The sequence below is a fragment of the Carlito syrichta genome, unplaced genomic scaffold, assembly GCF_000164805.1.
Source record: "Carlito syrichta isolate Samal-C Ts95f unplaced genomic scaffold, Tarsius_syrichta-2.0.1 Scaffold304305, whole genome shotgun sequence".
NCBI lineage: Eukaryota > Metazoa > Chordata > Mammalia > Primates > Tarsiidae > Carlito > Carlito syrichta.
In genome coordinates this window covers 303,108-316,296 of record NW_007248401.1, presented here as the reverse complement: position 1 = coordinate 316,296, position 13,189 = coordinate 303,108, and the positions used below count along the sequence as shown (strand labels likewise).

General features: G+C 42.4%; 1 protein-coding gene across 1 annotated transcript in view; it reads right to left on the bottom strand.

The window, feature by feature from the left end:
- Window positions 1-640: 640 nt before the first annotated feature.
- Window positions 641-13,189, bottom strand: part of PPIP5K1 (diphosphoinositol pentakisphosphate kinase 1) — a 48,725-nt gene continuing 36,176 nt past the window's right edge. Inside the window, exons 31-32 of the mRNA XM_021713141.1 lie at window positions 5,142-5,255; window positions 641-2,427 (exon numbers count right to left, since the gene is read on the bottom strand). Of these exons, the coding sequence (XP_021568816.1) occupies window positions 1,694-2,427; window positions 5,142-5,255 (848 nt within the window). The 3' untranslated portion in view covers window positions 641-1,693. The remainder of the gene's footprint in view (window positions 2,428-5,141; window positions 5,256-13,189) is intronic.

Sequence of the window (13,189 nt, the reverse complement as noted above, 5' to 3'; positions counted from 1 at the left end):
ATTCCTCTTCATGCTCACTCTGAATCATCAGAGTAAAAAATTAAGAGAGGCCGGGCTCGGTGGCTCAGCCTGTAATCCCGCACTTTGGGAGGCTGAGGCGAGTGGATTGCCTGAGCCCGCGGGTTCGAGACCCGCCTGGGCAACTTGGCAAGACCTCATCTCTACAATAAGTCGGGCATTGTAAAAATTAGCCGGGCATTGTAGCACGTGCCTGTAGTTCCAGCTACTTGGAAGGCTGAGGCGGAAGGATTGCCGGAGCCCAGCAGGTCGAGGCTGCGGTGGCCGGGAGTGTGCCACTGCACTCCAATCTGGGTAACAGAGTGAGACTCCAACTCAAAAAAAAAAAAAAATTAAGAGAGTGATTCCAAGGATTTGGTGAAAAGGCATGTACCTTCTGATGCTTCACAGAGATAGAAGCGCTTTCCAGAACCCCATCCAAAACTCTACTTTTAAAGACATTTTGGGATGGTAAACTGACAACTATAGGGACCTCCTGGGATGTTGATCTCTATTTTTATAGCCCATTCCTGCTCAACTATAATGGTTTTTGACAGATTCAGATTAATTTGGCCACAGATATGACTGACTCACAGTAATATTCATTCTTGAATTCACAAGGACATCATCATCACCACCAGCATTTTCAATATTTCATATTTATTGAGCACTCATAATGTTCTGGTTCCCCAGTCCAATAACTGCATTATCCCTCCCATCCACCCCCATTCCCATCCCCAGATCTTTGGGAAAAGCGTCATAATCACACCTGGCCCTACGACACAATGATATAAAGACAAACTTTTGGGGGGACTTTGGAGTGTTTGGTCTTTGGCCAGTCTATCCCTGGCACAACTAAAGAAATATATATATATATATATATATATTTATTAAATCTTTGCTCATACCTGTACAATACTGATCTCTGCTGATTGCTTAAAATAGAACCTGATTCTCTCCACTACAAGATCCCCTAAGCCAAACAGTCCCACAACAAAGGGAGACTCAGCTTCATAGACTGGCCAAGAATCCTCTAGAGCATTTTAAATAGTTACTCTGAAACTTGCACACCAATATAATACCTATTTTTCCCTAGAGCTGTTGTCCAGAGCAACAGGACTGAGACAGAGGGGGCACTTGGGATGATATGGAAACACTTAAAAGTCCAGTCTAAAGATTAGTGGCCATGACAGGTGCTTGAGAAGGGGACTCTATTTTCCAGACATCTCAGATGGTCATCCTGGGCCCACCTGAGGAGTGACAGCAAAAACAAGAGTCTCCTTGAATGTACATATGGTCTAAGGGTACCTTGAGAAGTTGTGAATATTTCCCCAGAAAAGCAAAGACACTAGAGTTCCCCCTTTTGTATTTACTGTGCCCAGATGGCGTCTTCAGCAGTTAAGTGGCATTTCCTTTAACAATCTGTGATTTCCTATGGTGTTCAGAGTAGGCTGGGTAATGACAGACCAGCCCGTCCCAAGGAAATACTATTCAAGTCTAATGGCTAAGTGAAGAGCCAATGCTGCTTTGAACCTGAAATTGGCTTCTCCTCAGGCACAGCTCTGGTACAGATATGCTTCATACCAAGAGAACTGCTTCCCCAGACACCTCTGGTGAGAGGTGGCCAGTGAATTAGCCAACAAAAAAGATTGCTGGCTCAAATGGCTGGTACAGTGTGACATCACCAATGAGAAAATTAATTACATGTTGCTGGTGGAAGGGGTGAGTGCTGGTCATGGGCTAGAGGCTGGCTCTGAGGGGCTGGATCAATAGACAGATGCTGGGCTTGAGGAACATCCTCTCCAGGCAACTGGTCAGTCACCTCAGGGATCACCCTGGACTGCGGATTTACCTCCTCAGGAACCTCTTGGGCCTGCAGACCAAACTCTCCAAGGAATTCTTGGGATGGTTTATCAACCTCAGGGTTGTCCTGAGACAAAAGACTGATTGCAGATGCCTCCTGGGCCAGCCTGCCAACCTCCACAGAGAACTCCTGGCATGGCTGGCTGACCTCCTCAAGATTTTCCTGACAAAGTTGGCAAATATCCTCAGAGACTTTCTGACACAATTGGCTGGCCATCTGGCATGGCTGACTGATCTGAGGGACTTCCTGGCATGTTTGGTTACCATTGTCATGGTTCTCCTGACATGGCTGGCTGATGTCAGGGACCTCCTGGCATGGCTGGTTGGTTTCCACAGGCGGCACCTGTGGGGTTTGGTTTGGTTCAAAAATCTCTTGCTCCCTTTCTATGGCAAGCTCTTGTGCTCCATTCCCAGGAATCTGCTGGAGCAGTCGGAGACCTTGACATTCTTCAGTCACATGTGAATTTGGAGAGGGTTGATCACTGAAGCCAAAATGGGAGTTACCATTCACTGTAGTAGGAGAAGAAGGACCAGCACTGGACACGGTGCTGGAAGGGCCACTGCTGTCTGTAAAGCAAAGTCAGAAGACCAAGTCAGACAAACTGGAAGAGTAGGCTCTACCCTGTTCATATAGTTTACATGCTAGAATGAGTGGCCTTGCTACTTGAGGAAAGAGGGTCTGGCTTCTTCCTAAGGGAAGCAGAGACTCCTAAGTTTGCCTATATCAGGAATTGTTACCTGCCCCAATGTATGAGAGTAACACTAAAGTATATCTAAGACTTTAGGAGAGAGTGCTGAGGCCTACTTCATCTGATTCTTTCTCAAATACACCCCAACCCAACTCCAAATTCCCATGGTCCCTCATCCCTACTTTGGAAGTATATGAATGCTTTAGCCTAGTGGTTCATAATTAGGGTTACACATCAACATTGTAAAAATTTTTTAAAATACAAATTTCCAGGTTCCAGCTCTAGAGATTCTAATTCTATAGGTCTAGTCTAAAGGTGCAGTTGAGAGGAGCAGGATGAGGGCAATATAAGTTTGTTCAAACATTTCCAGTGGAATCTGTTGTATACTTCAGTTAAGAATCATTCCTTAAAACAATCACTGTAGGCTGGGCTCAGTGGCTTATACCTGTAATTCCAGCACTCTGAGAGGCCAAGGCAAGAGGACTGTCTGAGCCCAGGAGTTAGAGACCAGTCTGGGCAACATGGCAAGACCTTGTCTCTACAATAAATGAAAAAATGATAGCCAGGTGTGGTGGCACACGCCTGTAGTTCCAGCTACTTGGAAGGTTAAGGTGGAAGATCGCCTGATTCCAGCAGGTCAAGGCTGTGGTGGCCATGAGTATATGCCACTGCACTCTAGCAACAGAGTGAGACTCCAACTCAAAAAAACAAGAAAATCCATGTATTTCTGAGGCAGAGGTTATCAATACTTATAGTCCAAGAGATAAGCAAGAGTGAATACAGAAAAACCTTCTAAATCAGAACAATAGGGGGAGAAAATGATTTACCCAAAAAGGAAGAATGCCGTGGAAACTCTACATGGCAGAAGTTCTTAATTAACCTTTCTGGGGGTCACTGGCCCCTTTGAGGCTCTAATGAAAGTCACAGTCTATCTTTCAGGAAAAATGAACACATGAATATTTACACCAATCTTTACATATGATTTCTGAGGCTCATGGACTCTATCCTGAAACCCATTCATGGATCCAAAATTAAGTCTTGGGATAGACAATGTTACAAGGTTGTGCACATTATATACATTGAAAACATACAAACTAATTCCCTAGATCCTGAGGGTAGTACAATAAAGACCTCAGAGTCTTTACTTACACTCTGAGATGATTCCTATCCCAACCTCTACTTCTTCATTGACCTCTAGAAGGGAATAACCTACTTTTCTCTTTGTAAATATCTTATATAGATAGTATTTTAACTATATACTAAAGCACCATGGTATTAATAATTACAGATTCAGAAACAGGGGACACCTGAACATATGGTCATTAAAAAAAAAAAAGGAAAAAGTTGGAAAAAGTCTGCAACGGTTCAATCAGTTATGGAGTTTAAGGTATAGCAGTTATCTCTCTTTTCAAAAGGATAAAAGGAGGAGTGCTTCAAGCAGAAAAAAAGAGGAACATGGTTTGGGATCAACAAGACTTTAAGAGATATGGAACCTATTTCTGGTGCAGACAGACCCTAAAGAAGATGTTTACCAATGGGGCTACATGCCTGATACTGAATCAAAGGCCTGACACTGGATGGAAAAAAGAAAAAGAAAAGATGTAAGCTGAGCTTTACCCAAGTAGAGAGTTAGCCTTATTACCCAACTAGTGGTCTGATTCAGACTAATCAAAAAGGTCAGACAGAAACAGAAGAGGGAGAAGGATAAGATTTCCAGGGGCACAGAACCCATACACACTCCAAGAGAGGTAAAAGGAGCAATGGCAAGGCGAGTGTAGGATAACCTGCAATTCAGGGGATAGATTCTTGGTGTCAGGGAAGACAGTTTCTTCCACATACAGGGTGCCAGGAGAAGAGCAAAATTCTACAACTGTTAACCCTAATGCTAAAATATGAATCTTTGCTTCAGTCCTATCCAAGTAAAATAATGAAAGTCATGCTTGGTTTTACTTATTTCCTGGAGGCAGGATGATAAGAAAGGATTTGCCCTCATCAGTGCCCTAGTCCATATCTCTACCTTTGATGACTTCCCCTCCCTACAATCACCCTAAGAGCTCCGTGACTCCACTGCTCATGCTGTTACCAGGAATAATTTGTGATAGGCCAGAGTAATAAACAAGAGATAGGAAAAAGTGATACCTCAACTTGAACTAACAACTGAGAACAGATGACTTGAGAGAAAGGACATGTAAAATAAGTAGCAGATACTGTACTAATTTTCTGCTTCCAACTTTTCTAAATGTCTAGGTTGCCTCCTAGTCATTTTTACTGGAGAAAGCTGCAGAGATCAAATGGGGATCTGGAGAGAATGGAGGACCCTTTGGGGAAGAGCCCTCTACAAATTAAAACTAACTCTCTAATATTGGAAATGATGTTCAATGTGATAGAGGGAGTATGGAGGACAGAGGTGAAGAGAGAGAATAAACAGATCTTCCCATCATCTTGGAAATGGCAGATGAGACTGCTTTCCCAAATGCATATTCCTGGTCTTTCAACCCTTGTCTTCTCTTCCCTCATGTGACAAGTCCCTCATTCACCAATTCCTCCATCTCTCTGGGCTTTTGTCTAGGCAGTTCCAAAAGGATTACTTACACCAAGGGGGCTTCTCAGAGCGCTGCCGGAGTTGCAGGGGAGGTGAATGAAGAGTACGTGGTGGGGAAAATGGGCTATCTGAGGCCTGGTTGCTGTGCATAGAGTCAAAGAGGGCTGGATAGATGGGGTGGGGCAGAAGAAAAAAAGACATATGAGGAAGAATCCAAGGGCCACAGGTTCTCAACATAAGCCAAAGTCAGCTTACCTCTCCTTGGTTGAGAAGTAGCATTTCCCAGGGTCTCTTCACCCAAACCATTTTACATTTTTTAAACTTTATATTATGAATATTTTCAAAATATTTTTTAAGCCAGGTGTGGTAGCTCATGCTGGTAATCCTAGCACTTTGAGAGACTGAAGCAGATCCCTTGAGCCCAGGGGTTCACAACCAGCCTAGGCAACATAGTGAGACTTTGTGTCTAAATAATAACTAAGGAAGTAAATAAATTTTTCAAAATATATTCTTCAAAAAGTAGTTGAAAGACAAATAAAATCAATGTCCATGTACTCGTCTCCTAGATTTAACAAGTTAATATTTGGTCATACTTGTTTCTTCTATTTCTTTATGATAAAATTCATTAAAATAAAAGACATTATGAAACATTCACCACTAAATACTTCAAAATGATCTATAAAATATAAGAATTTTTTCCTACATAGTCACACACCATTAACAAGTTGAATAAAATTAAGAGTAATTTCCTAATATCATCCAATACCCAGTCTATATTCAAATTTCCCCAATTATTCTCCATATGTCTTTTATAGCAGGATCCACAAATGTACCATGCACTGCATTTTGTTGTCTCTAAAGTCTCTTCTCATCTAGAATAGTGCTCCCCCTTCCTTTTTTCATAGTAACTTTTTAAAAAGAACAGGCTAGTTGTCTTACAGAATGTCATGTCCCACATTCTGGACTTGTCTGATTGCTTCTGTATAAGATCATTTAACTTACTTCCTAATCCCTTGTATTTCTGATGAACTAGAAGTTAGATCTAAAATAACTAATTCGATGATTCAAGTCATATAAAAAAAATTTTTTTTTGAGTCAGAGTCTGTCACCCAGATTGGAGTGCAGTGACATGCTCATGGCCACCATGGTCTCCACCTGCTAGCCTCAGGAGATCCTTCCACCTCAGCCTTTCAAGTAGCCGAAACCACAAGCATGCGCCACCATGTCCAGCTAATATATATATATATGTATATATATATATATAGATAGATATAGATATAGATATATATAGATATATTTTTTTTGAGTTGGAGTCTCACTCTGTCGCCCAGACTGGAGTGCAGTGGCCGCTCCTGGCCACCACAGCCTTGACCCGCTGGGCTCCGGCGATCCTTCCGCCTCAGCCTTCCAAGTAGCCGGAATTACAGGCATGTGCTACCACGCCCGGCTGATTTTTTGATTTATTGTAGAGAAGAGGTCTCACTGCCCAGGCGGGTCTCCAACCCACGGGCTCAGGCAATCCACTCACCTCAGCCTCCCAAAGGCGCAGTATTACAGGCTGAGCCACCAAGCCCAGCCCAAGCTAATATTTTTATGTATTGTAGAGAAGAGGTCTCGCAAAGTTGCCCGGGATGGTCTCGAACCTTGGCCTCAGGCAATCTGCTCACCTCGGCCTTTCAAAGTGTTGGGATTACAGGTGTAAGTCACCAGGCCCAGCTTCTTTTTCTTTTTTAACAGTCATCCTCACGGGAGTGAAGTGGTATCTCATTGTGGTTTAGATATACATATCCCTAATGACCAAAGAGAGTGATCACCTTTTCATGTGCTTCTTGGCAATTTGTATATCTTCTTTGGAGAAATGTCTGTTCAAGTTCACTGACCATTTTTAAATCATGTTGTCTTTTTTTGTGTGTGTGAGTTGGAATCTCACTCTGTCACCCAGGCTGGAGTGCAGTGGTACGCTCATGGCCACCGCAGTCTCAACCTGCTGGACTCAGGTAATCTGCCTCGGTCTTCCAAGTAGCTGGAACTATAGGCATGTGCCACCACACCAGGCTAATTTTTTCATTTACTGTAGAGATGAGGTCTCACCAAGTTGCCAGGCTGGTCTCGAACCCGTGGGCTCAGGCAATCCTCTCACCTCAGTCTCCCAAAGTGTTGGGATTATAGGCATGAGTCACTGCACACAGCCTGGGTTGTCTTTTTTTTTGTTGAATCTTTATATTCTAGACCCTTGTCAGACACATACATGTTTTGGAAATATTTTCTCCCTTTCTCTTTTCACTTTTTGACACTGTCCTTTGATGCACAAATGCTTTTAATTTTGGTGAAGTACAATTTATCTATTTTTTATATTGTCACTAATGATTTTAGTCTATTTAAGAATCTATCACCAAAAAAAAGGTCATGAAAATTTATTCTATATCTTCTTCTAAGAGTTTTATAGTTTACCTCTTATATTTAGGTCATGAATCCATTTTGAGTTAATATTTTTATATGGTGTGAGGTAGGGGGTCTAACTTCATTCTTCTGCATGTGAATATCCAGTGATTCTAGCACCATTTATTGAAGAAACTATTTTTTCTCCATTGAACAGTTTTGACATCCTTCTTAAAAATCAACTGGCCAGCCAGGCTCGGTGGCTCAGCCTGTAATCCCAGCACTTTGGGAGGCTGAGGTGAGTGGACTGCCGCCTAGGCAACTTGGCGAGACCTCATCTCTACAATAAATTTAAAAAAAAAATTAGCCGGGCATGGTAGCACACACCTGTAGTTCCAGCTACTTGGAAGGCTGAGGCGAAAGGATTGCCAGAGCCCAGCAGGTCGAGGCTGCAGCGGCCAGGAGCATCCACTGCGCTCCAGTCTGGGTAATAGAGTGAGACTCCAACTAAAAAAAAAAAAAAAAAATCAACTGGCCATAGATGTATAAGTTTATTTCTGGACTTCCAATTTTATTCCATTGGTCTATATGTTCATTCTTATGGTAATACCACAGTTTTGATTACTATACTTTTGTGGTATGTTTGGAAATTTAAAAGTGTGAGTCAACTGGACTCGGTGGCTCAGACTGCAATCCCGCACCTTTGGGAGGCTGAGGTGAGTGGATTGCCTGAGCCCGCGGGTTCGAGACCCGCCCCAGCAACTTGGTGAGACCTCATCTCTACAATAAATTTTTTAAAAATTAGCCAGGCATGGTACTGCGCACCTGTAGTTCTGGCTACTTGGAAGACTGAGGCAGAAGGATCGCCAGAGCCCAGCAGGTCGAGGCTTCAGTGGCCAGGAGCATGCCACTGCACTCCAGTCTGGGCGACGGAGTGAGACTCCAACCCCCCCCCAAAGTGTGATTCCTTTAACTTTGCTTTTCTTTTTTCGATATTCTTTTGGCTATTTAGACCCCCCTTGCAATTTCATATGAATTTGAGGATCAGCTTTTCCATTCTACAAAAGATCATTGAAATTTTGATAGGGATCGCATTAAATCCACACCTCACTTTGGAGAGTACTGCCATCTTAACTACATCATGTCTTCTACGTAAACATGGAATTTCTTTTCATTTATATAGGTCTTTGATTTCTTTCAGAAGTATTTTGTAGTTTTCAGTGTACAAATCTTTCAACTTCTTGGCTAAATTTGTTTCCAAGTATTTTATTCTTTTGGATGTTATAAATGGAATCGTTTTCCTAATTTCCTTTTTTTTGGATTATTCATTGTTGGTATATAGTAACACAATTTATTTGTGTGAGTTGACCTTGTACCCTGCAACTCTGCTACACTTGTTCATTAGCTCTAGTAGTTGCTTTTTTTTTTTTTTTTGAGGCATCTTTGTGATTTTCTATATATTAAACCACATGTTCTGTGAACAGTAGTAGTTTTATTTCTTCCTTTCCAATTTGAATCCTTTTTTTTTTCTTGCCTAAAACTTCCAGTACAATGTAGAATAGCAATGGTAGAAGCAGAGCATTATCTTCTTCCTAATCTTATGGGGAAAGTTTTCAGTCTTTCACATGTGTGCTGTGGATTTTCTTTCTTTCTTTTTATTTTTTTGAGTTGGAGTTTCATTTTGTCACCCAGACTGGAAGCCACTATTATGCTCCCAGCCACCGCAGCCTCGACCTGCTGGGCTTAGGCAATCCTCCTGCCTCGGCCTTCCAAGCAGCTAGAACTATAGGCACGCTTCATCACGCCCGGCTAATTTTTTTATTTATTGTAGAGATGAGTTTTCGTCAAGTTGTCCAGGTTGGTATTGAACACATAGTCTCAGGCAATCCTCTTACCTCGGCCTCCTGAAGTGTTGGGATTATAGGCTTGAGCCACTGCGCCGGCCACTGCGCATAAATGCCCTTTATCGTGTTGAAGAAGTTCCCTTCTACTCCTAGTTTCCTGAATTTTTTTTTTATCATGAGAGGGTGTTGGATTGTGTCAAATGTTCTTCTATGTCAACTGATGATTGTGGTTTTTTTTCATTCTATTAATGTAGTGTATTACATTGACTGATTTTCCTGTGTTGAATCACCCTTGCATTCCTGAGATAAATCTCACTTAGCCATGGTATATAATTATTTTAATACACTGCTAGATTCAATTTGATAGCATTTTTGGGTGAATATTTTTGCCTCTATGTTCATAAAGGATATTGGTCTATAGTTTATTTTCCTACGGTATCTTTGCCTGGTTTCTGGTATCAGGGTAATATTGGCCTCACCAGAGTAAGTTAGAAAGTGTTTCCTCCTTTTCAATATTTTTGGAAAAGTGTGAGAAGGACTAGGGTTAATTCTTTAAATGTTTGGCAGAACTCACTAATGAATCCATCTGGCCCTAGACTTTTCATTGTTGGGAGGTTTTTGTTACTAATTCAGTGTTTTTCATTGTTAAAGTTACGTTCAGATTTTCTATTTCTTCTTGAATCGGTGTTTGTAGCTTGTTTCTAGAAATCCGTCCATTTTATCTAGATTATTTAATTTGTTGGTTTACAATTGTTCATAGTATTCTCTTATACTCTCTTTCATTTCTGTAAGGTCAGTAGCAATGACCTCCACTTTTATTTCTGACTTTAGTTATTTGAATCTTTTCTCTCTTCTTGGTTAGTCTAGCTACTGGTTTGCCAATTTTGCTGACCTTTTCAAACAACAAGCTTTTGGTTTTGTTAATTCTTACTGTTGTTTTTCTCTTATTTCCTTTATCTCCACTCTAATCTTTATTATTTCCTTCATTTTCCTAGCATTGGGTTTAGTTTACTCTTCTTTTTCTAGTTCCTTAAGGTACAAAGTTAGGTTATTGATTTAGGATCTTTCTTCTTTTTTAATGTAGGTGCTTACAGCTATAAATTTCTCTCTGAACACTGATTTTTGCTGCATTCTATACCTTTTGGTATGCTGTGTTTTTAGCTTCATTCATCTCAAAGTATAATCTAATTTCCTTTGTGATTTGTTTTGACTCTAGTTGTTTAAAAGTATGCTGCAGGCCAAGCGCGGTGGCTCACACCTGTAATTCCAGTACTTTGGGAGGCAGAAGTGAGAAGATTGCCTGAACCCAGGGGTTTTAGACCAGTCTGGGCAATTTGGCAAGACCTAATCTCTACAATAAATAAAAAAATTAGGCCGGGCTCGATGGCTCAGCTTGTAATCCTAGCACTTTGGGAGGCAGAAATGAGTGGACTGCCTGAACCTGCAGGTTGGAGACCTACCCGGGCAACTTGGTGAGACCTCATCTCTACAATAAATTAAAAATTAGTCAGGCGTGGTAGCATGCGCCTGTAGTTCCGGTTACTTGGAAGGCTGAGGTGGAGGGATCGCTGGAGCACAGCAGGTCGACACTACGGTGGCCGGGAGCATGCCATTGCACTCCAGTCTGGGCAACAACGTGAGACTCCAACTCAAAAATATATATATTAAAAAAAAATTTAAAGAGAAATAAAAATAAAAAAATTAGCTGGGCATGGTAGTATGTGCCTGTAGTTCCAGCTAAGGCAGAAGGATTGCCTGAGTCCAGGAGGTTGAGGCTGTGGTATCCCTGAGCATGTCATTGCACTCCAGCCTGGGCGACAGAGTGAGACTGACTCAAAAAAAAAAAAAAAAAAGCCAGGCTCAGTGGCTCAGCCTGAAATCCCGCGCCTTTGGGAGGCTGAGGTGAGTGGATTGCCTGAGCCAGCGGGTTTGAGACTCGCCTGTACAGCGAGACCTCATCTCTACATTAAATCAAAAAATCAGATGGGCGTAGTAGCGCACGCCTGTAATTCCGGTTACTTAGAAGGCTGAGGTGGAAGGATCGCTGGAGCCCAGCAATTCGAGGCTGCAGTGGCCGGGAGCGGCCACTGCATTCCAGTCTAGGTGACAGAGTGAGACTCCAATTCAAAAAAAAAAATTTTATGGAAACTTATTTTGTGGCTTAATAAATATAATCTATCTGGAGAATATTCCATGTATACTTGAGAAGGACCTGTATTTTGCTGCTGTTAGGTGGAATGTTCTATATATGTTTTTCAGGTCTAATTGGCTTTTAATATTGTTCAAGTCCTTTGTTCCTTACTGATTTTCTGTCTAGTTGTTCTGTCCTTTATTAAAAGTGGGTAATAGCCGTGCTCAGTGGCTCAGCCTGTAATCCCGCACCTTTGGAAGGCTGAGGTGAGTGGATTGCCTGAGCCCGCGGGTTCGAGACCCGCCTGGGCAACTTGGAGAGACCTCATCTCTACAATAAATCAAAAATTAGCCGGGCATGGTAGTGCACGCCTGTAGTTCCAGCTACTCGGAAGGCTGAAGTGGAAGGATCGCCGGAGCCCAGCAGGTCAAGGCTGCGGTGACTGGGAGCAGCCACTGCACTTCATTCTGGATAACAGAGTGAGACTCCAACTCAAAAAAAACCCAAAACAAACAAACAAACAAAAAAAGTGGGTATTAAGATCTCCAACTGCTGGGCTCAGTGGCTCAGCCTGTAATCCCACGCTTTGAGAGGCTGAGGTGAGTGGATTGCCTGAGCCTGTGGGTTCGACACCTGCCTGGGCAACTTGGTAAGACCTCATCTCTACAATAAATCAAAAAAATTAGCCGGGCGTGGTAACGCGCGCCTGTAGTTCCAGCTACTTGGAAGGTTGAGGAGGAAGGATCACCAGAGCCTAGCAGGTTGAGGCTGCAGTGGCCGGGAACAGCTACTGCACTCCAGTCTGGGTGACACAGTGAGATTCCAACTCAAAAAATAAAGATCTCCAACTATACTACAGAATTCCTCCTTCAATTCTGCCATGTTTGCATCCTATATTTGGGGATCTGTCATTTGGTACATATATGTTGATAATTGTTATAGCTTCTTGATAAATTGACCTTCTTGTAATACATAAAGACCCTCTCTGTCTCTTATTTTGTTTGCCTTTTTTTTTTTTGAGTCAGAGACTCAAACTCCTGGGCTCAAGTGAACCATCTCAGCCTCACAAGTAGCTAGGACTACAGGTACATGCTACTACACCTAGCTCCTCTTGTCATACTCTGTCACCCAGGCTGAAGTGCAGTGTCATGCTTATGGTTCACTGCAGCCCCAACCTCCCATGCTCAGGCAATCCTTCCACCTTAGCCTCCTGAGTAGCTGGGAATACAGGCATGCACCACCACACCTGGCTAATTTTTTAATTTTTATTTATTTATTTATTTGAGTTGAAGTCTCACTCTGTCACCCATGCTGGAGTGCAGTGGCATGCACACAGCCTCTACCTGCTGGGTTCAGGCCATACTTCTGCCTTAGCCTTCCAAGTAGCTGGAAATACAGACATGTGCTACCACACCCAGCTGATTTTTTGGTTTATTGTAGAGATGAGTTCTTGCCAAGTTGCCCAGGTTGGTCTTGAACCCGTGGGCTCAGGCAATTCTCTTACCTTGTTCCAAAGTGCTGGTATTATAGACGTGAGCCACTGCACCTAGCCTAATTTTTTTATTTTTTGTATAGATGAGTTCTCCCCATTTTTCCCAGGCTGGTCTCGAACTCCTGGACTCAAGCAATTCTCTCACCTTGGCCTCCTTAAATGCTAGGATTATCGGCATAAGCCACTGCACCCGGCCCTTTCTGCCTCTTATAACATTAAAAAAAGAAAGAGCCAGGCTCGGTGGCTCAGCCT